The 24940-nt window shown below is 42.2% G+C and overlaps 1 protein-coding gene across 1 annotated transcript in view; it reads right to left on the bottom strand.

Annotated features, from left to right (window-relative positions):
• Positions 1 to 1541: 1541 nt before the first annotated feature.
• LOC124253877 (sodium- and chloride-dependent glycine transporter 1-like) overlaps positions 1542 to 24940 on the bottom strand; it is a 161736-nt gene continuing 138337 nt past the window's right edge. Inside the window, exons 5-14 of the mRNA XM_046687732.1 lie at positions 18524 to 18656; positions 15006 to 15140; positions 10674 to 10777; positions 6402 to 6526; positions 5562 to 5674; positions 4926 to 5054; positions 4502 to 4601; positions 3596 to 3696; positions 3020 to 3187; positions 1542 to 2388 (exon numbers count right to left, since the gene is read on the bottom strand). Of these exons, the coding sequence (XP_046543688.1) occupies positions 2251 to 2388; positions 3020 to 3187; positions 3596 to 3696; positions 4502 to 4601; positions 4926 to 5054; positions 5562 to 5674; positions 6402 to 6526; positions 10674 to 10777; positions 15006 to 15140; positions 18524 to 18656 (1246 nt within the window). The 3' untranslated portion in view covers positions 1542 to 2250. The remainder of the gene's footprint in view (positions 2389 to 3019; positions 3188 to 3595; positions 3697 to 4501; positions 4602 to 4925; positions 5055 to 5561; positions 5675 to 6401; positions 6527 to 10673; positions 10778 to 15005; positions 15141 to 18523; positions 18657 to 24940) is intronic.

Genomic DNA, 24940 nt, shown 5'->3' with positions numbered 1-24940 from the left:
ACGCGCGGCATGCGCGTGTAAGGCGATTTATGCAGCCCCCAAGGGAGCCGTGCTGAAATAGGTGATACAATCTGGGAGCATTATCATTTGCAGAAGCCCTCGGTCTTTTTCAACTGCCCTCCTTCGTCGGGCAGTTAATGGAAGACCTCGGGCTTCTGCAAATGATAATGCCCTGAAAAATAGCATTACCCTTATAACATGATTTATTGGTCTATAAAAACGATTGATGTTCATTTGTCAGCCATCGCAATTGTAGAACAAGTGAAAAGTGACAACATGACACAACTGGCAGACAACACACAACAGCATCAGCGACCGACTGGAGACAGGCGACTGTAGCCAGGGTTTTCCACTAACCGCCAAGCACCATTACAAGATTATGGAGAAGGAGGGCAGTTGAAAAAAGACCGAGGGCTTCTGCAAATGATAATGCCCTAATAAAATAGCATTACCGTTATTATTGCTAAAATACATGGAATTTGTGTTGAAAAGAAAAAGGAAACAATGAAGGAATTTGACTGTAGGTTTACTCAAACAAACTTCTGACGGGGTTGACTGCCCGAATGCAATTACGTCATCGAACAGAAAGTGACGATATTCGAGCTTGGCCTTTGACCATAGCCTGCAACATGTCAAACTATGTCAGTGTTCGGTTTTGATCAAACTACAACGTTAATAGTGCAATTGTTAAGGTTAGCACCAGCAAGAAAACCAATATTACCGCTATTTTAAGCGGCAATTCGGGTTGCTTTGACTTGTTTGACCCAGAATATCTGCCAGTCCAAAGCCAATGTCGAATGAACCGTAAGCCCACACACCCACTATTACGTCACTGGACAACAGAACTGATAGTGGCCCGTCGTTAAGGTTGAGCGTTCCAATATCATTTGCAGCGGCCGCAAATTTCTGATAATGGGAGGGCCGTTTCATGATAATTCCATGTATTTTAGCTATAATACATGATCATACCATGTTGGTGTTTGCTCATACGTGTTTGCGATTTTGCTTTTCCCCCACCTTTTCGGAACTGTTTGGCCGTACTTTATTCTACTCCCCTTCTGCTCCCCTTATACTGTCATGACTATATGTTTCAACTGTCAACTTGTAATGACACCAGGTGTTTGCCAAAAGGTGGTATCCTGCCCCACCGGACCCGTCCTAACCAAAAACCTGAAACAAACACACGAGAAAGTGTCTAACTAGGGAATTGCAGGTCACACTAGGGAATTGCATCGGACATCTTTAGTGCCAATGATGCTTAATATTGTCAAATATTCTCCACACAAAACTACCACAAAACTGGTTTGAAAGCTTTGCTGAGGCCTTGGATCCAACAACGTCTGAACAAGATTCTATTGCTCTTTGAAATCCTCGGGAACAGAGCATGCTCCAATGTACCTCAAATGTGTTTAAATGTAAACCACGAAGCCAACATCTGACTGCATATTGCTCTGCATAAAAGGAGAAACTTGAACCATCCGTCACGGCATTGTTGAGTGTTGTCGATATAAATCTAAATGTAAATCAAACACAAGACGCAGTCTCACTTATATTCTTTATTGTAAATACGGGTGGGTAAGTCAGTGGGAACTAGTATTTGATTGTTATTGAAATACAACATATAATCGATATACCTGAAGCTAAAGTATTGTCCAAGTTACATCGGTTTAATTTTGACAATTCGAGCACCTACTCTTGGACAGATTGAAGTGTACCTTCCAACTACTTCCCTTTCCAAGCGTACACTGACTCTTCTTTATAACATTAAGAACAAACCTCAGTGCCTAATGGCTTGACCCTTGTCTTCACAGGATTTGGGTTATGATATCAAACATTGTAAAGGCATAACCAGCAGCATTATCAATAGTGAAGCCCACAACTTTATGGATGACAACTTCTTAATTGCATAGAGCGACGGTTCGGTGAAGATTCTTCGACCGTTATCAAGCTAAAGGTGAGTAGGTGAGTACAACCAAATGATGACACGTATATCTACGTAGCATGTTATGACAACCAGCAGATTAACATTACCAACAGCGTGTAATTGAATACCACGTGGCACATAATTGGATGAGGCCAGGTGGGGACTAAGAACAACAAATAACACAGGTGATGAAGCCAATAAACGGAAGGATATTGATCTATGAACAACACCAGAAAATAGATGTCCAGCATGAATTCCAATCACATGGAAGGAAGTTAACAAACAAGATGAATAACATGGATCTCACCAAATATATAGATACCTGTCTAAGATTTACAAGACACGGATGAAATGAAAGTTTCTCTCAGAGTAGTGGCTTCGCTGTTTTTATCGACGTAAAAGTCCTTCAATGACGACTTAGATGGACCCCAGGAGCTGTCAGGTTTCAAGGACTTTTGGAATCTCTGGAACATGGTGCAAGAGCATTCATTTAACAATCTGTAGTAGATGATACTTTCGAAAATAGGACTGAATATATCGTCATACGAGTTACCATCGGTGCCATATATGATGTCCGATGCAGTTTGCTATTCGTACCATTTTGTCCCACGATTTCTACAAATGCTGACAGGTGGTGTCTTTTACACCGATAGATCCCATACGACATGGCCTACCGAATTCCCCATAGAACACCCCTGGGTTGCCCACAGCAACTAAATCCTCCAGACAGCCGAAAAGACCTGATCCAAGACAAATGGCCACACAACCACCACGTCATCAGAATTGCTCCATGCGCCAGAGAGCATTTGCATGTCTTGTCCCAGGGGGTGGCATTCGCAGCTATAGATGTCACATCAAATTGAACATGAGCGACTTTAGATGTGTGAGCCCATTGTCCAATATGCTGAAGGTTTGTTTTCGCTCTCACACCTCAATTCGGGTTTCAGTCATACCCATAGCGGTTGCTGTTTGACGGTCATTCTTAATGTTTGATATTGACAGCTTCAGTACCGTTTACTACAAAACCCATGCCTTTTGGCTTTTAAACTGGTTTGATTTAGTACTATGGTAAGTTAGGTTCACATTCATCCCTACCTGCAGCAGACTCCCTTCCTCCTTGTAGATGGCCTTGAACATCATCACAACCAATGGAATTCCCGGGACGCTTGCTGCACACCAACCGATGGTGGCTGCGTAGTCGGGGTAGACGTATTTCCCGTATGTCGGTGACTGGTACTGAGCCAGGGTGAAAATAAATGTCACCTGGAACAACAAATATCATCATTAATATTAAAGCATCGATGTGATGGAAATGACTGTTGTTTCTAACTCGCAATCGACGGACAGCTTATTGTCGTAAGGTAAATGTACAAGACATATTTGTATCACTTTCCGGAATCGGAGTGTCCTTTATTTTCACATGTTGAAGAAAAATGCAACTGTGATTTCACTCACTGAAGTCTACCAGCACATTGATCAATCATAGACACGGGGGTTACTGTCAAGACTTAGCTGATTGGATACAATTCCAGCTCACATCGGAACTTCTATATACAAGTCCTTACTTAGTAAACACGCTGGTGAGATTCCAGGTTAGGACTGTTGACCAGCGATCTACGTATTACAAGGGCACATTAACAACAATGTAAATGTAAACGGTTTGGATCCTACCAGGAGCATTGCCGGTGTGATGTAACACCAGGTTATCTTGAAGAACAACGGAGCAGGTCTTCCAAGCATCAGTTCAATGTCTGCACTCAGACGGTCCACACCTGAAATAAACAAACAAGCCTGGGTAAACAAGGTTAAAGTGTAAACAGTGTTTGCATGAGATATTGTACAACATACTGGGATTGACTGATAACTCTCATCAGTTTGTGAGCCTTCGTCCCTAACATGACTTTGTCGGGCTTCATCGGTAGCATCACTTCAAAAGGCTTCATCACTGTCATCACTTTGCCAGGCTGAAACGCACCATCACTTTGCCAGGCTGAACCGCACCATCATGATCACTTTGTCAGGTTTCATCACCTGGAACTCTTTTTCAGGCTTCATTTCTATGATTACTCTGTCACCCTTTGTTGTCTTGTTTTTGTTAATCACTGAATATAGACCCCTTTACAGTGTAATTCTGTCCTATCCAGTTCTTGATCACGTGATTCCTGAAAGAATCAGAATTCGACCCCAAATGTCGCCTTTGATGTATAATGAAGTTAAGATTCATACGTCAGCTTTTTTGATAAAATCTTTGACTTCGTGTTTGCTTGAACAGTGAAAACTCATGGTCCTTCATGCCAGCTTCGGTTAAATATACAGAATCAGTCGTGTGCTCTTACGAATCATCATTAAAATACATTACAGTGGTCAAGTGTCGGTCATAACTATCACGTAACTTGTTGTATTTCTTGATTACTGAAAGGGCCTTGTCCATTTCATTTAGAACCAGTTTCCACCAAACACGAGGTAATGTCATATTTTGCGACATACATGGACGATATAGCAATCTATCCTGTCAGTTGTTATCATTTGTATTAACAATCATCAACATGATAATATCAAGTTATTTCCTTCACGTACCATATATCCAGCCGAGAATGATGCACTCCAGAAACCCGTAGAAGATTAGGCATATGACGACGAAGTACCAGTCCATCAGTTGGAAAATATACATTCCACCCTGAAAAACAGAGGCCAGCTTTATGTATACAAATTACTACATTGTCCTGGTGGTTTTAGGTCTGGCTGTTGCAATATTCCAGCTACATGGCGGCCTGTATTCGATTGTGGACCACACAATCCAACGATCCACGCAAGGACATGCCATTAAACAGGTCACAGTGTAGCACCATCCAAAACGACATGGTCGCTTCTTACGATCTGCATTGGCTGCTGGCAATATATTCTGACCGGGAATACCAACACGCCTGATTGCTTCAACAGATAGATGTAACTATATATGATGTAACATAATTATTCAGACTGAATGTGCTCTACTACAAACCTCAGTGGTGAACAGTAGCCCCGGCAGAAAGGACAGAACACAGTAACCAAGGGTAACGACGACTCGCCATTTCAGCAGCCAGGGGTACTCATCCAAGATGGCCGATACCACAGTTTCCACCATAGAGAACTAGCAAACCGATGTAACATGCCTTAGAAAATATTTGGTTCTTAAAGGTTTTGGTAATTATCATACATATTTAAGGTAAACACGCATTGCATATGGGATTACACATCACATTACGATAAATCACTTTAAACGCTTCTAAGTAAGTGATATGTCAGTTCAAAGAATCACTTGTACATGCGCTGAATTGTATATTAGGCCGTGTTCGTATGTTTTTTCAGTCACACAATTTGGCCTTTAACTCTATATATAGTGTGCTTCTCTAATGTTGTTGCGGTTTGAAACAGACAGTTTCGGTTCCAAATCCAGTCAAGGGCGGTTACACCTTCCGGTAACCCATCTCTACTCTGATCACGTAGACCGTTCATGTCCCTATATCTATCAAAACCTTTTGAAAGTATGACAGATATTTAAATATTTTATTTAATATCACTACTGTAAGCATTTATCCATCCATAGCATTATACACAGAAGCAGTGCCTGTACAAACAAACTGAATGGTTTTCTCACCAGAGAATCAAGCCCCAACAAAATCAGCATAACAAAGAAGATGAAACTCCACAGTTGCGGAAGCGGAAGTTGAGCCAAGGCTTCTGGGTAGATCACAAATCCAAGTCCTGGACCTTTAAGAAATAAAACGAACCGACTCAGGATTACGAACTGTTTTTGGGTGTGACGTCATACTGCACAATAACCGTTTAGTGTAGCATGTGTTGTCTGTTGACCTCAAACAAAGATCCACAAAGCTGAGTTAAAATCTTAGACTGGTATTGATGAGTATTCCGGGAGTGTACTTGTAACTGATATGCTGTTGTGCTTTAACTCTTAGCTTAAACTCACCCTGCCCCAGAGAATACTTATAATAGTGGGGATTAGGACAAAGACCTTTTTTCAGGATATATGGTGATAACTTTGATCAGCTAATATTGATCTACTAATGAAAGCCTGCAGAGAGCAACCGAACTGTCGATAATATACACAATTCAAATGGAAATAGTCGCAAAAAGTTAAAACGTGTATAAAATGTGCATTGAAATGATTAAAACTCGGCACATTTTCAACGGAGGCCGCAACAAAGCATCCATTGGGTGCTCGGTTCTTGCCACCTGCTTAATTTCTTTGTTTGGTTTCAATGAACATGCTGAGTGCGTTATGTCTGTTTTACAGTTTATGGGGATTGTGACTTCTAGTTGCAAGTTATCAATGCAGTTATATTTATTTAATGTGTGTGTATGGTCCATGGTTTGGCTGCTCTCTGTGACTTTTCTTGAATATGCCTGTTATACTTTCATGATCTATTAGAGTACATTGTTAGCTCGTAATTTCCTTGTGAAGTAATTCAGCACGTACCCGAGGACACCACATCGCTGATGGGGATGTTAGCCTCCTGCGCCATGAATCCAAGGATGGAGAAGATCACCAGGCCTGCAAACAGGCTGGTTCCCTCACTCACGAACGTACAGATGACGGCATTCCTTCACAACAAAAAGTACTCGACGTTATAGAGAATACATATGATAATCCTGTACAGGTTAGTTTAAGATTGAATTACTAGCTAAACCGATGATACGAAATTACAAAGCAAAATATATTGTTTTTGTTTTGCATCAAGTTGAAAACTGAAGGATCTGTTCTCATATTGGATTATGTCCATTTAACCATCACACACATTCCTTCAATAGTTTGTCAAATGTGATCTGTGGCTGGGTAATTTGTGTGAGGATATATTGGGTTATCGGTTCATGTTTGAAATGTAGATTTGTGAAGGAAAATACACCAATGGGCATGTAACAGAGGCGATGATAGACAGTAAGATAAGGTGTCGTCATCATGTCCCATTACCTCGGCTTGACCTGATGAGCCGGGGCCAGCAGGGCGCTTTACAGACACACGGCCGCTTTGCTTGCAGAAACATGCATAATATAAGCAATACATTTCATTAAAATATACTCCCCAAAAGAAATTAAGGAACACACGAGCTTTTCATGTGACTATAGTTAATATGTCACTGACAGCTTAACTATTGCCATGAGATTGGTTGCCCTTTAACTAGTTTTGAGTACTAGATACAGTGAGGGTGTAACGATGTACAGTACATGCAGATAACTGCTATGCATAAGTTACAGGGCATCATAGTTTCATCCTCTTAATTGCCTTAAACTTTTTAATAGTCATGCCTCTTTTTGACATTTTCAGAGTATTCTGTCCCCAGTATGGTGCCAGGAATCAATTCCTTTAAACGGAATGACCTTACAAATGTCCTTACAATCACATTACAGGAATGAGCAGGCCTTATGTAGTAGGGTGATGGAAATGATCCCGTCTTGGAAGGAAGTTCTGGTGTGGAATGGATATATGGTATGTTATTGTGTCTAGCCAAACTGCATACATCGTTCCACCCGTTTTATTTGGGATTACACTGTCTTAGTAAAGTACAAATTCTAGTACTTTTGTTGGGTTGAGCCCCGTCCGGGATTCGAACCCACACCCTCAGACCAGGCACCGAACCGCCAGCACACAAAGTCAGCCGCCTAACACGCTCAGCAACCGCGATTAGGTGCCTGACTCTGAGGGCGTGGTTTCAAATCCCGGATGGGGCTCAACCCAACAAAAGTACTAGAATCTGTACTTTACTACGAATGTGTAATCCCAATTATAACATACGTTACATTTGACCACTTTCGAAATGGCATTGTGTAATCATCGTTACACCCATACATGACACATAACCCAGCCATTGAGGGGCGTGGTGACTCACTTGCATATTGACGTAACGTGACAAAGGTTGCACCATTCATTGAGAATGATGAGAGCTTGCTGTTAGATCTGTTAACAAGAATCTGTCAATAGATAGGCATTACCATCTAATAACATAACACGATGTAAACACGGTAAAGATTCGATCAAAAATATAAGAAAAACAATGATATTGAAGTTTTGAACGGCATTTAGCAATTATATTGGTTGTAGAAAATGACTAAATCTAGGTGTGAAAAACTCCACCGTGTGGAAATGAATGAACGTGGAAGTGGGCTATACTGGCAGCTTGGGGTGACCGCCATGCCAGGGTAACCCTGACGAAACTCCAACATGGGACTATCAAGGCTAGAGATGAAAAAGATGTTCTGATACCTTAGGTATTCGTGGTAATAGACTTTAATAGCATAATTACACTATTTCCATTTTTGGAAAAAATCTCTAGCAGAGTCCGGTGTACGATCCCAACTGCCTGTGTGTGAAATACGCATCATGTCGGAAAGCGCACGTAAAATCTCAAAATGCATCTTAAGCTTGATCAGGGTGTTCTACAGCATCTACACCGAAACGTCGCTTCTCATAATATATATAGAAATCATATTTCTAACCCTTACTTCGTATTCCAACTTTTATATGACTCTCAAAGAAATTACTCGTCGCAACTGTCGAACCGTAAACATATGATTGAATGAATCTCAGTATCATATTATAGGTTGAAAATGCAAAATCTTTTTTGAGGACACTTGTGTTTAGATACTATACAATAATTTGTCTAATAAAAATTATTTCCCAAATGACATATTTGCTCATGGCAAAAACAATATATCAATTTAATTTGAGACAGACAATTTAAATGCAACATTTGTGGTATGTGTCATAATAATCCGTAGTTCAGCATATATACTCATGCCAATAATGGTTGTCACCCCCTTCAAATTTTTTCATTGGAGAAGGGGTATGGGGTGACTGTGTGTGGGGTTGGGGTGGGGAGGGGGGGTGACAACCATTATTGGCATGAGTATGGTTTGACAATGGCGACGTTTGGAATAAGAATAAGAACCTATAAGAATCTATACCGAAACGTCGCCATTGTCAAACTAAAGAAGTTGATCACCAATAAAGTCTTGTCATCACTATACCCTTTGTTAGATGAAGTGTTTTGGTATCAGGCGATCTTAAATAATTAATCAAATTTTGAAAGCAATGATTTTATATACATATGCATCCCTTCCCTTTTTCATTGATTCTACATCTTAATGTAACGTTTGACGTTACTATATGCTATTGTACTAACAGTAATTACCTCAGCTGGCACCCAAAGTGTAACAGGTGTGTTTCATTTACAGCTAAATGCATATATCAAGTTCCAATAACGAGTCCCATGACAGGAGTCTATTTCATTAGGTTAATTTTGAAAATATCATGGACGTCTACCTGTATTGTAAGGAGACAATGAAAATATCGCAGTATTGTTTGTGAGTGAGTGAGTGATTGGTTGGCTTGTTGTTTGACGTCGCACTCAGAAATATTCCAGTGGCGGTCTGTAAATAATCGAGTCTGGAACAGACAATCCAATGATCAACAACATGAGCATCGATCTACGCAACTGGGAAACGATTCCATGCGTCAACCAAGTCAGCGAGCCTGACCACTCGATCCCGTTAGTCGCCTCTTACGACAAGCATGGGCTGGTGAAAAACAATTCTAGCCGGATCTTCACGGATAGTGAGTGAGTGAAGGGGTGGGTAGGGTTTAACCCTGTTTTTAACAATATTACAGTTTTATTCTGGTTTATGGCACAGCTTCGAACTAGGACCCGGGACACATCTCTGCCTTAGTACTTGGAATACATATTCCCAATATTTCTTGGGAAACTTGTCCCCATTGCAATGGAAACACATATTCCCAATAGTACCTGTGACACATTTCCCCTTAGTAATTGGGACACATGTTCCTCAGTAGTACATGTCCCGATCGTAATATGCCCCAGACGTACCTGGTGCATCGCAGCATCGCACATGGTCCCCGCTGACTCCCCAGTAGTGCCTGGGTCTATATACTGTAGTTTATACCAAACAAATACAAGGTTGTATGTTTTTCATTGTTTCTCTTATTGATTATTTATATCGATTCAAAACATGTCAGATTATACTGCAATCTAACAAATTGTACTGTATATCCAGTCTGAAATGGACTTTACTTTTCATGTTTAAGTATCTGAAGATTTTGTCATAGGAGTAGGCAACAGTATTGCCTTTGAAAAGAGGTAAAGGTCTCCCGGCTTAAACTCTAGAACAGTCGCGTCCGTGCCTCCACGGAGAGTGGCAGTAAACAGCCACCTGCAACAACGGTTTTACACTGTTCGATGACAGCACTTTGGCACTTATTCGACGCAATATTCATCCTCAAATGATTAGCTAATTTAGAATTGAAGAGAGACATCGAATCACCATATATTTGGAAGTTTGGAAAGTGCAATAAGTCTTTTCATCAGGACACAGAACACAAGACCAGAGCAAACATTAATCCACGGCTACTGTCCCCGAGTAACAGTTGAGTAAACGTGTCATTGTTTACATAATAATATGATACTCGGAACTGGTATTGATGAGTTTCTATATCATTAGAAAAAACGATATTTTTCTGGGACATGACTATTGGTCAAATAGAACAAATATGTCAGAAATAGACCTTTCATGGAATAATCTTGCACCCGGATATTGGTTTTGCAGAACTAATGGGTGAGGAGTAAGACCTTTCACGAAGTAGTCAGTGCCAAGGATACTGTTCATGTGGAACCAATGTGTCAGACGTAAGGCTTTTCGTAGGGTTTGATGTTTGGAACTCTACGAGTTCAATGATTACCTGAGACAGTTGGTGTTGAACCCGTTGTAGCTTGCCATGGTGATGAGACCTCCCCATGCTGGGCCGAGCGAGTAGAACACCTGGAGACAGGCCTCCAGCCACACCTGCAGCAGAGCAGGGAGTCATTTTCACCACACAAGGGAACAATATTTCCCTAATGTGTGCAAACAATGAAATGGACGTATCAAAGTTTGAAGTTCACTTAATCATTTAGCAGTCACATTTACGCAGATCATGTAAAAAGGGCATACTGTAAGGTGGCTGTAAACAAATCTAACAAAGGTCTGTAATGTGGTCATCATTTTTCATCATTTTTCGTATATTCTGAATTAATCGAGTAACGCTGATTGGTCTAATATAAGATGTCACTTTACACAAGGAAGTCCTGTTTAGTTAAAATCACGAAAAGATAGTGGTATGTATGTGTGATGTACAGTGATGTGCGTGACAGTGATGTACGTGACAGTGATGTACATGACAGTGATGTACGTGACAGTGATGTACGTGACAATGATGTACGTGACAATGATGTAACTGACAATGATGTACGTGACAGTGATGTATGTGACAGTGATGTATGTGACAGTGATGTATGTGACAGTGATGTACGTGACAGTGATGCACGTGACAGTGATGTACGTGACAATGATGTACGTGACAGTGATGTAAGTGACAATGATGTACGTGACAGTGATGTATGTGACAGTGTTGTACGTGACAGTGATCTACGTGGCATTGATGTATGTGACAATGATGTATGTGAGAGTGATGTACGTGACAGTGATGTACGTGACAGTGATGTATGTGACAATGATGTATGTGAGAGTGATGTACGTGAAAGTGATGAACGTGACAGTGATGTACATGACAGTGATGTACGTGACAATGATGTACGTGACAGTGATGTACGTGACAGTGACGTATGTGACAGTGATGTATGTGACAGTGATGTATGTGACAATGATGTATGTGACAGTGATGTATGTGACAGTGATGTATGTGACAGTGACAGTGATGTACGTGACAATGATGTACGTGACAGTGATGTATGTGACATGATGTGTGACAGTGATGTATGTGACAGTATGTATGTGACAGTGATGTATGTGGTATGTATGTGACGTGGGTATGTATGTGACAGTGATGTATGTGACAGTGATGTATGTGACAGTGATGTATGGGTATGTATGTGACAGTGTATGTATGTGACAGTGATGTATGTGACATGTGATGTATGTATGTGACAGTGATGTATATGGGTATGTATGTGACAGTGATGTATGGGTATGTATGTGACAGTGATGTATGTGACAGTGATGTATGGGTATGTATGTGACAGTGATGTATGGGTATGTATGTGACAGTGATGTATGGGTATGTATGTGACAGTGATGTATGGGTATGTATGTGACAATGTGTATGATGTGACATGTGATGTATGTATGTATGACAGTGATGTATGGGTATGTATGTGACAGTGATGTATGGGTATGTATGTGACAGTGATGTATGTGACAGTGATGTATGTGACATGTGTATGTATGTATGAGTATGTGACAGTATGTATGTGACAGTGATGTATGTGACAGTGATGACAGTGATGTATAGGTATGTATGTGACAGTGATGTATGTGACAGTGATGTATGTGACAGTGATGTATGTGACAGTGATGTATGTATGTGACATGTATGTGTATGTGACAGTGATGTGATGTATGTGACAGTGATGTATGGGTATGTATGTGACAGTGATGTATGGGTATGTATGTGACAGTGATGTATATGTGACATGTATGTGACAGTGGTGTATGGGTATGTAAGTACATAATGTTGTGAAAGTCAGCATCTTTTTAAAAGACCCACGTGTATTGAGTAGTCAGTTTCTGATAATAAGTAACAGGTGTGTCCAGTGATGCAGTAATCTGTGATGTTCTGATACAAAGGTTTACTATTTATTATAATCGGTAATATTAATCTTAGAAACGCAATTTATAGTAAAATGGAATTCAATGTAATCATGTTTGTTGAACAAACTTCCGGTTATTCTGAGTGTGTTTCTAATAAAGCACATCCTTTTAACATTTATTGAGCTATATTAGTACCATATTATTGTGTGAGAATGGCATTACATATACGATAGATAATTTCATAAATATATGATATATGGACATGAACCGAAGCATTTGTCACTGGAATACATTTGTAATAAATTGTATGAAACGAATAATGACATTACCGATAAATGAAAACGTTGAAGTGTCATGTGCTACAAACGGTGTTTCTGCTGCTTGAACTGGCCAAAGTAACTGAATGAAAATTGAGGTACATGAAATTATTAAATTCGCGTGCTATAATTTGCCCTTAATGAAAATTTTACTTTGCGACAGCAATATGTAGGCAACACCTGCCACAAAACGACAGTGCACTGAAACATAGTTCACTACAGTACAGTACAGTACAGCTGGTACAATACAATACAGTACAGTGTTGTAGAGTATAGTACCTAATTTATATATATGGTGCACACGGTTCTGCCCAAAACCACATACACTACTATTAACCAGGGACTCTCCCAACTGCCACATCAATTAGCAGACCCCGTTGACGCCTAATATTCTATATTGTATCCCTGGTGACGTTGATACGTCCTGCCAAAATGAACACCCGTGATGCCGTAATGCGGGTTTGACAAAAGAAAACAAGAGAAGAAATAGAAGTCTACACAACAAGAACTGGATTCGCCTAATCGAAAGGCACCCAGGAAATCCACCTGACAAACAAGGCGAGGATATCAACTCACAGTCGACTGGTCTGATATACACTTCACACTTATTGTAAATCCAATGGTGTTTACCTGAACTTACCTGTTTTGAACGCATGTGAAATGTTTAACTTCTATCCATATTTACCGAAACAGCATGTCTTTGAAATTGTTTACACAAGTGACGACGAGTCATGAGTGGAAATCCGGTGATGGGAAGTACAACATGGAATGTTGTGTGCTAACGACATAGAAACTTATCAAGGACCAATGACATTAAAGAAGAGGGCAAAGACATCATTTGAAAGAAACACCACTGCGTGAAACGTGTCCTCGATATTTAACTGCTTTGAGAGGCATGTTTAGAAGTTGGAGAGTCAGATAAGGACCAACTTTAAAGATGAACAACTTCTGCATTCAGGTTATGCATATTTCGATACAGATTATGGTCGCATCAACTGAATATAGAAGTTGTTCATCCTTGACGTTTGTCCTTATCTCCTCGATGATCAGGTAAAGCATGAATTCTGAGTACAATATGTAATTACCACGACTGAGAGATGCCTAGTGGGCACTGACAGCATTGACAGAGGGGACGTATTCTCTGTCAGGTGACAGGGGACACAGGTGAAAAGCACACTGATTGCAACACCAACATCCCAGACATATTGAACAGAATTGTACAACAAGACATTTCAGTGATGATGTCTTCAGTGTCTATCGACTCGGCGTCCAACGTTGAAGTACCTCTAAACCAGGACTGAATTACACAAACCTATAAAAACAAACTCAAGTATAACGGTAACAGATAACTTAACTATTCTCTGTAGAGGCATTCTACCACGAGAGGATCAACCACAGAATATGTCACCAACAGAATTGTTAGAATATTTTCCAGAGGGTGAAACCATATAGAGGACGAGTTCTTTGAAGGTGACAATAAAGGCAGTGAAAATGTCAGTGATGTTGACATACTTAAGTTGCAAACGGAAATACATAATGCTACGTCGTGTGTGTACATGTATATTGAGATAACCGATAGTACTGATGCAGGGGTCGTGTTACGTTCCCTCTAATTATCAACGTAACATGAAGACACACTTGGAAGAGCAATATACACATATAAAGTGTATTCAGTGGCAGTTAGAAATAGAGTGACAGTTATAATTCAGCGGCGGAACATTTATACTGGAATAACAGCGGTAATGGCAACGTGAATACAGCCAGTGATAATAATATCCGCCCAGCAGCAATAGAGGTCCAGCTTCCAGGGTAGACCAGGACTGGATATCCTGGGTGAAAATAACGATCTTACAGACAGCTGGTTCCAGAAATGGCTTTACTAAGCTGGACGATACGGATACTCGAGGAGCTTCCTAAGTACTCTTGTTACACAGTCTGAATATGGCAACGATCTCGCCACTGCCCTGTCCCCAGTCTTAATGAGTTTAAGAAATTGTACAGAAATGACCATGCCATACTTGCCTTAAGCATAATGACCACAGGACCCTTTATTAAAATAGAACTGACGTTGATGTAACAGTGAGCTTTATTATGTGTGCATCACCCACCTGTATTTCCAGCAGTTTGCTGAAGTCCGGAGTAAGGTAGAACATGGCGCCAGAAGGTCCTCCAGGTAACGTCAAGCCACGGACAAGGAGGATGGTGAGGATGATGTAGGGAAGTGTGGCAGTCACGTAGACAGCCTGCGATAGATGGAACAATATCTGTCAGTCTGTATTCCAAGGAAACAGCCCCATTCACACTATTCAGAACATGTTGCTTGTCTTATACTTTAAATCTGCGCCCTTGTACATGCAAGAATCACCAGCACTCAGTCGGTACTCTGCAAACATTTTACACATCACAAAAATTCAGTCCCATCACATTTTTAGCAACATATTCTTTCATAAAGAATAGAATAGGTTATGGTATTTGTAAAACTGTCTGTAGATAAAAGCTTCTTCTTTAACTACAGGTTGATTAAATTGATGGCTATGCCCTAACTTTTCTGTAGCATCACATAGTATTTTCAATATAGGGTTGTGCTAAATTAATGCACGGGTGTATATTATTGTTTGGCCCACAGACCAGGTAAGAAATTGGCACCAGACATAACCCTTTACCTCACCCAGTAAAAGAACCTGGCAAAATTCAAAATAGTGAAACGTTGGTAAAATGACGATGACATACTGCTTGGTCCACGCGACATCACGGCCGCGTTGAAAGACTACTGTTGAAAATCCACGGTTCACTAAACACTGTACACAACCTTCGTTGACTTGAGAAAGCGATGAGCACATGGTTGAATCTCGGGTTTCGTTGGCCTGTCTGTCGAATGGTCTATCAGCCGATGGCGTGCTGTGCTTCCAGGTCTTGTAGACGACCTTCCAGGGAAACACGGCAACTATCGAAAGGTAGGTCCACTTTTACATCGATTCTAGCATCTGCTGCACCTTCTGGATACCCAGATGGGTCTCTTCTTGCTCCTCCTCGACGTTTTCTATTTCCTGCTGGAGTTCTTCGAGTGGGGAATCGTCGTTGTCTTTGTCCACACTAGACAAGATGTCGACCTACAAATTCGTGGTTTGCCCCACACGAGCCAACAACATCATCACGTTTTGTTCCACATGGGCTGACAACATCGTCGCAGTTTGCTCCACATGAGCCGACAACAGCGTCGTGTTTTGCTCCACATGAGCCTTGATCTTCCCCAGACAATCGTAGAAGTCCTGCAAGGTCGGATTTGGAGCTGTCTCTCTAGCGGGCAAGATGGTCAACGGTTCTGCAGCAGACAATACGGCTGTCGGATAAGGCGACATCGGATTTGGTGCTATCTCGTCGGCAGGCAAGAGGGTTCTGCAGCAGGATCTCGCCATAGCTCGTACAGCCTTGTGGACATAATACCGAAGCTCTTTTTGACTTCGTTTGCCGGGAGCACACCACGAAGGGAGCGTATTTCTTGGATCTGGTCCGAAGACAAATCTCTTCTTGGTGGCATGGTTGTTTTTCCCTGGGTATATATATATCCCGTACTTTCCATATGTGTATATGGGAATCATCCTCTCCCAATCCTCTCCCAGATGAAGCTATTCCTGCCCAAAGTCTGGGAGCAGCAACTCGAACTTCTCGATCATCTTTACTTTTCGATATGGGTGAGTGGCAGATTTTGCCGAGCCTGCACAGAAACGGTCCACCCACCAACCATAGGCGTTCTATTCCGCCGGCGTCTTGAATCATTTCTCTTATATTGTAGCCGTAGACTGGAATCGTTTCTCCAGTTGGCGAATCGAGAAGCAGCAACAGTCGGTTCTTCCCTTCGTATTTCGCTACGGCAAACTTTTTGTACGTGTAGATTCCTTCCGGAACGTCTGGCGCTTTTCGGTGTTCGCTGCACGGAGGGTCTGCCACTTCCATATCCTTGGGTCTGCCGTAGGTTGGGCAAAGGGGTATGCCAAATATTGTTCTGTCCCTGTGGTAGCTCTGCTTTTCCCACTACCTGTCTGAAGAGACAAGAATCTTTCTTCTTGCACGGGCAATTGTCCACCAATTTGTCGAGGAGGAGTGTGTACCATATGCTCCAGAAAGCACAGTCATCGTCATACAGGTTCTCTATGTTCGAGAAACAGCCGTCGATCGAGATTTCTTCCGGAACCTCAAGTGGGAGTCGCTCCTGGGATGTGTAGTCTATCGCTTTCTTTTTCCAAAGAAAGCATTTCTTGCTGTCGACGCAGTGGTCGATGATGCCACACTTCCATCTAGAGTTGTCGTGTCCGAAGAGATAGGGGAGTTCCGATAGAGCGGCGAGCCAGTCAGTGCATCGGTTGTGTCTGTCCTTGGATTCCCGGCAGTAGTCGTCGTCGAGAACGATTTCGGAGTTTGCATGCTGCGGATCGAAATTGGTGGGGTGGGTAGATGTAGACGAAATCAGCTATTTTACCCGCCTTCTACGAATGGACGAAAGCACACTGGCAAGGGATCTGGTAGCGCTCGTAGAAGGTGTGTCCCGATTGCTTCTCTCGATCGGAAAGCAGCACATGGCGACACTTCTCCAGCAGGGTCTCGAAGACCTCTGCCATGTTGGGAGTTCTCATCATCTGTGGCTCGGGGTCTATACGATCTGGAATTCGTGTATATCTGGCTTGCGATATGTGGTACTTCCTCTTCGCTTCCCGAAGGGACAAACGACGAGATCGGATCGCCCGACAGCTTGGTTCCTGGCATTTTTTCTATATCCATGCACCCGCATAGCTCTAATTGGAATGCACTTGCGGCGGGAGACGAAAAGTGGTCTTATCGAAGTTTTGTGTAAAACACTCATTTTTGGGTGGCTGTGGGAGAGTGGAATTAGCCAGTATAGAAGCTTCTAGGCAGGGTGCACCTATACAACTATTTCTCCCCATTGCTATACTACTGACAGTAATTTGTACTGAGCTGAAAGCTTAGTTCAGTTTGTGATACACTTTGGAATTGAATAACTGTTTCACAGTGAATTCTTTTGTGTACAGATTTCAGGGTTAACGTATCATTTCAGTGTGGACATCGACGCGTCGACATACCCCTTTGTTAAATATTGTGGACACGCGAAGTTTGATGTTGAATCCTGAGGTTCAGATATATACTTTAGTTTAAATGTAAGTTACCTAAAGACTGTTGACGAATCAAAGTTTTGAAGTGACATATTACTAAACCAGAATCTGATCAGTTCCTTTAAGTCTCCCCGAACCGCGTTCTGTTTATAGTGCAGCAGTAATAGCAGGTGCCGTGACCTATCTCCGAGCCCTCCGTCGCCCTGTGTCTGCTTGCAACAATTCATGGAAGTTGTATGTATTGGATGTGTAGCTGATGACAACCTGTCAGCACGAACACCATGCCCTTTTCAATTTCCCATGAAAATATGCTTCAACAAACAACCCTGGAGTGAAATCTGACACCGGCTAAAATGAACCTAAAGTGTAAAACATAAAGTTTGGGTAAAAATATGCATCAAAACCTAGGTTGAGCCATGCGTAAGTCGGTGATTAAACCAATCTTAAGTCAAAGTGTAAACGAAGCTAAGGTCATTGTTTAGTACAGTACGTCAGCTCACCTTTCCGACTGACCTGACTCCCTTTACAATGCATCCGAAGATGAGTATCCAGGAAGCCAAGAGACACAGCGCCAGCTCCCACTTGATGCTGCCCAGCTGCTCTAGCCCACCACTGATACCGAGGGCTTTATACCTGGAAACACATCAGGTGAGTTTGGTTAACATGGCCACCCCCACTGATACTGTGGGCTTTATACCTGGAAACACATCAGGTGAGTTGGGATAACATGGACACACCACTGATACCGTGGGCTTTATACCTGGAATCACATAAGGTGAGTTTGGTTAACATGGACACCCACTGATACTGTGGGCTTTATACCTGGAATCACATCAGGTGAGTTGGGTTAACATGGACACCCCACTGATACCGTGGGCTTTATACCTGGAATCACATCAGGTGAGTTGGGTTAACATGGACACCCCACTGATACCGTGGGCTTTATACCTGGAATCACATAAGGTGAGTTGGGTTAACATGGACACCCCACTGATACTGTGGGCTTTATACCTGGAAACACATCAGGTGAGTTGGGTTAACATGGCCACCCCCACTGATACCGTGGGCTTTATACCTGGAATCACATCAGTTGAGTTGGGTTAAAATGGACACCCCACTGATACTGTGGGCTTTATACCTGGAAACACATCAGGTGAGTTGGGTTAACATGGACACCCCACTGATACCGTGGGCTTTATACCTGGAAACACATTAGGTGAGTTGGGTTAACATGGACACCCCAAATGATACTGTGGGCTTTATACCTGGAATCACATCAGGTGAGTTGGTTTAACATGGACACCCCACTGATACCGTGGGCTTTATACCTGGAAACACATTAGGTGAGTTGGTTTAACATGGACACCCCAAATGATACCGTGGGCTTTATACCTGGAAACACATCAGGTGAGTTGGGATGACATGGCCACCCCAACTGATACCGTGGGCTTTATACCTGGAAACACATCAGGTGAGTTGCGTTAACATGGGCACCCCCACTGATACCGTGAGCCTTATACCTGGAAACACATCAGGTGAGTTGGGTTAAGAACTTAACATGACCTCCGGTAATATTCCAGCTTCACATATTGTACAGAAGCATAGTATCGAAACCGTTCTTCCTGTATGTTTGTGTGTGCGCGATTGTGTGTGCGTCTCTGTGCGTGTGCGTGTGTGTGTGCGTATGTCTGTCTGTCTCTGTGTATGCATGTCTGTGCTGACTGTGATGTGTTTACTTGTTGACTTCTTTCTCGTGAAACAATCAATAAAATAGAAATATACTGAACCGTACAAGAAACGTGATTTTCAAAAACAAATGCAAAATTTTGTCTTACAAGGTGGTGTTTTTATTGTTATTGTACCGTTTTGTGAACATGTTTTTCAATCCAAATTGACAGTTTTTGTGTTTACTAATGAAAAAGCATATCGACCAAACGTACCTAAAAAGACAGACGTGGTAAAAGGTTCCGTATGACATTCGCGAAAATGAAAATGCACTTGCAGATCAGGACAACCCTACCAATGAAAGCGAGTCCCAAACTCGCCTGAAATCATTCTTGTGTTGACACAATCGCCATACCACGACTTACGAGAGATGAGAGGAACCAAGCCTTGGGACGAGTGCAAGCTTGCCAGGCTGCACTGAGGGTAGCCAATCATTTTAATGTTTATGTTAGGACACTCTACCGACTGCATGAACGGTATCAGGCCACTAACAGCATCCCAGATCGTCCACGAAGTGGGCGACCTGCAGTAACATCACAACGTTAAGACCGACAGATTGTGCTGAATCATCTGCATGATCGCTTCACCAGAGCCACGGAAACAGCTCGCCAGACCACTGGGACACACAAGAGACCCATTAGTGCCGATACATTGCGTCGACGTTTGCGCGAAAGAAACCTCTGCTGTCACAGACCATGTCGTCGTCCTGTCCTCACCGCTCGTAATCGCCCAAACCGACTGTAATGGGCAACTCAGCATCGAAATTGACGTTATCGAGAATGGGGAACTGTGCTTTTTTCTTATTAAAGACGATATTCGTTTTGACAACCGATGGCAGAGTGAGAGTATGGTGACGGCATGGGGCACGGTTTTCCAATGCGTGTATTGTTGAAAGAGACTCGTGGGGTGGTCCAAGCATCATGGCGTGACAGCTGCTCGCTATACTGACCAAGTCATAAGACCCCACGTTGTACCACATTTTGAACGTCGCAGAAATCACATCTTCCTGCAAGACAACGCTCGTGACGCCACTGCCAGGCCAACACTGGACTCCCTAAGACAACATGGCATCCAATCCCTTCAATGGCCTGCACTCAGTCCGGATTTAGGTCCAAAAGAAGACCTGTGAGACGAGATTCAAAGAAGACAAAATGACCTTCAACCAAGGCCGACAACTCCGGCTGGACTCGATCAGGCATTAAGCAGAGTACGGACCCAAGAGCCTATGGCCTTCAACAACCAGCTAATTCATTCCATGTACAAACCACGCAACGCCGTCATCGATGCCCATGGAGGCCAACACGATACTGATTTTGAGGTGCAACCATCTTAGTGCGACCATTTTTTGGTGAATTTGTTTGTGTGAACTCTAAATGTGATTCCGGAACATGTGTTAACTATAATTGACAAGTTTAAACGCAATCCTCCGTGTTGATTGTTAATTAGATCGATTTAAAGTGTGTGGTTTAAGAAACCTCTATCGTTTCGCGTTTCTTTTGCGGTTCAGTATATAATTATATTATCCAATGTTAACTTCACGTACAGCGTAAGAAAACGATTATATATACACAAACCTGCACCTATTTCAGTACTTCATTTCGTTGTATTTCAAAGCTAAGCCTTTAACTCGTAGGTAGTGTTTGTAATAACCTACGAAACGTTACTGTAACGAAACATGCTGACAGGAAATAGCAAAATATAACCTATATGCTGTGCTTACTGCCAGAACTCCTCTGCCGCCGTGTGGGCCAGGCTGTCATTGGTTCCCCCATCTGTGACTGACGGTAGTGTTGATGTACTCTGTTAGTGTTGAGTTCACATCCGTCCCATTTAACACTGTAGAGTTGCTGACTGAATACAAAGAAAGACGAGTTCTTGCATTATTTTTATGTTAGTTTCTATTTCATCCGGACAGTAAATATGCTGCTTCGTACTACTTTTAATGCATAATAAATTGTAGAGCGCAGCAATTCACAATCATGATGTGGTCTGCGCTCTATCAGAAAGCTCTAAGTTAGGTATGAGAGAGTATTCTGGATACTGATTGGCCAGTTGATGCAGTATGACGTAACTCTTCTTCATTGGTGAGAAGAACAAGTTACGATGCCATCTATTTATAATGACGTTACAATATGTTGGAACTCAGTCACATTTTGTTTGTAAAGCTTCCACGTGCGTTTTCATTTATTTACGTTATTACAATAAAAACGTGTAACATATGGCATAACGTAAGTTGTAATAATCCTTAACTTGAGTAATATGTACAAAGACTTGTCGGTCCTTTACGGCCACCATATTTGGAGGAAATAATATTTCGCTGTTGGCGTCTCCCACAAAGGCCTTCTTTCTCTCGCTCTCTTTGAAAACACACGGAATATAAGTTTGCTTCATGACAGACTAGAACCCATGTCTATTGCTGTCGTTTTCTTTCGCTCTGTACTGTTATTCCTACAGGTGCACAATCCCAAATCTGCGTAGTTGTGATATTCGTGTTCAATGAATACTAAGGTCGATTGAATCAATGTATTACACAGCGGGGTATCATTCACCAAGGAACTGTGACGCTTGACGTGTTTCAATGCTAAGGCCAAGTTTAAGGTCTGTAGAACGCCTGACCTATTTGTGTTTGTGCTGTCATGCTCTGGCTACATAATTGTACGCTTGTACATTGTTGAATACAACAAGATCAAGATATGAATGACAGAATATAACCAGGGGGCGATCTTCGTTTACACAAATACGTTCGCCTTACGTTAAATTTAAGACTCATTCAAGAAGTTGTAAGCAATAGGAATCACACGTGTTTATGGATGATCAACTTTTTATTGTACTATTGGGACGTTCGGTATAGATACTTATACCGTTTATTCTGTCATTTCATGCTTGAAAACGGTATAAGCGTCTATAAACACTTTCCTATGGCTTACGTTTGGGAGATCAGAATTGCTTTTTCTATCTGACGTTACATACTAAATGATTTATATTCAAACTGTAGCTTGAAGCACGAACACGATGAATAACGGATACGTGTGCTCGAGACTGGGACAAGCTTCTAATACAATTACTAACGTAATTAAGACCGACAGAATGTGCGCAATCATCTGCATGATCGCTTCACCAGAGCCACGGAAACAGCTCGCCAGATCACTGGGACTCACAAGAGACCCATTAGTGCCGATACCTTGCGCAGTCGTCCGGTTGCCTCGAGGCTATTTAAAATCTGACTTCAATTGTTTATAAAAATTCTCAATGGTTTACAGCAGGTTAACAGTTATTCCTCACTACATTCAGAAACTATTGTAGTTAATTGCTATAAATACTCACGCCAGCAATAACACCTTAAGAAACTGCTCATTTAATCATTACGACAAAACAACAAACATCAGTAGTCAGTTTCATTGTTCACCGTTGTTAGGACTCCGGCAGTGGGCGTGGTTAGTGGGCGTGGTTAGCCGTGTTAGCAGTGGAACAACTTGCAAAATTCGTATGTAGCAAGGATGTGATACATTTACTCAGTACATATCTGAATAGGACGTGAATGTTGTGTGTAACACATGGATCACCCTTCTTATATTTTGACATGACTTCCCACTTCCAGAGTATGGATTTGCTGGGAACCCATTACTGAAGGAGGGATGCGTCCTACCTTCAGTTCGCCCTTGGGACATGACTTGCAGGCTTCTCACACAGTCGTCAGTGTTCCACGAGTTGCCACAGTCCGTCCAGGGAAGGACAGCTCGACATGAGAAGACGGTGTAGTACAGTGCCCACGCGCAGATGGTGGTGTAGTACACGACGGTACCGGCAGACATTATCAGCATCCCGATCCCAACACCTGATATAGAAGAATCAGTATGAAGCTAGTATGTCAGGTCTACCACCAATCAAGTGGTCAGTGCAATGGCGTCATCAAGCAGTAGTGGGTAGTGGACACGTGTACTTTAAACGTCCACAAATCAGACACGAACTGTTAATGCTCGTTCGACCTAACCATACCTTTCATTAGGGGACACAGGCTCCACACATGGGTTGCACTCTTTCCAGAAAACTGCCCCACCGCGACCTCCAGGAAGAACAGAGGAAGGCCACACAGCACCAGACACACAATGAATGGGATGAGGAAGGCTCCTGGAACAGAGACGCCAATGGAAGCTGTGTTCGTTTGTGTGTGGATTTAGTTCTTAGCATTATTCCAGCATTATCACTGGTGGAAGACACCAAACACAACCATTACACTGATATGTGGGAATCAAACTCGGACCTCGGTTTAAACACCCCCTCACTTCCACCACTTAACTACCCATCTGCTCTGGATCTATAAACGGAATAGAGAGATATCACCAAACACTCGTCAAAATCTTGTTGTCAAAGCAACGATGACTTATAAATATGTTTATATTTTTAATCGCTGAATGTTTTGTATATCACCACACCAGTGTCTGTTGTAGCTCAGGGTGCCGTTCCACTAACCGATCTTAGCCCTGTGCCAATCGTAAACCCCTAAAATCCCAATCTTAGCGTGACGTTACGATCGGCATACCGTTCCACTAACCAATCTTACCTAAGTCAATCGTAAAGTTAAGATTCAAAGTCTAAGTTGCTCATGACCAACTTAGGATAGCTAAAATCAATCGTAGAGAAACCAAAATGGTGGCTTTCCTATTCTATGTGAAAAATAAGAGCGAGCATTTCACCGTGAGCGTCCCCTAAAGTCCCCCATGAAATGAATTTGTATATTTCTGTGATGTAAACAAACACTGCACTGAAGCCTTACAAATGTCAGGCCAGTCTGACCACTGTCGTCATGGGAACACAACCGAGCGAGTCGGTGTAACACTTTTGTACAACAATAACGTCACGCTAAGATTGGGATTTTAGGGGTTTACGATTGGCATAGGGCTAAGATCGGTTAGTGGAACGGCACCCAGGTCATAAAAATGAACAAAAGTTCTCTTCAAAAGTAAATACCTCCTCCGTTTCTATTGCAGATATAGGGAAAGCGCCACAGGTTTCCAAGGCCAACACAGTAGCCGATCACAGACAAGAGGTAGTCGATCTGTGAACCCCATGCTCCTCTCGCTGATGACTTTTGTATTTTCCCTGAGTCGCTGCTGTCGAACGATTCAGACAAGGCGATCACCTCCGCACCTTTCTCCCCCTTGTCGTTTCCAAAATCCATCACTGAAATACAT

This window comes from Haliotis rubra, unplaced genomic scaffold (genome assembly GCF_003918875.1).
Source record: "Haliotis rubra isolate DU_JTF1 unplaced genomic scaffold, ASM391887v1 Scf557, whole genome shotgun sequence".
Taxonomy (NCBI): Eukaryota; Metazoa; Mollusca; class Gastropoda; order Lepetellida; family Haliotidae; genus Haliotis; species Haliotis rubra.
The sequence above is the reverse complement of the archived record's forward strand: the minus strand, read 5'-3'. Positions and strand labels throughout refer to the sequence as shown.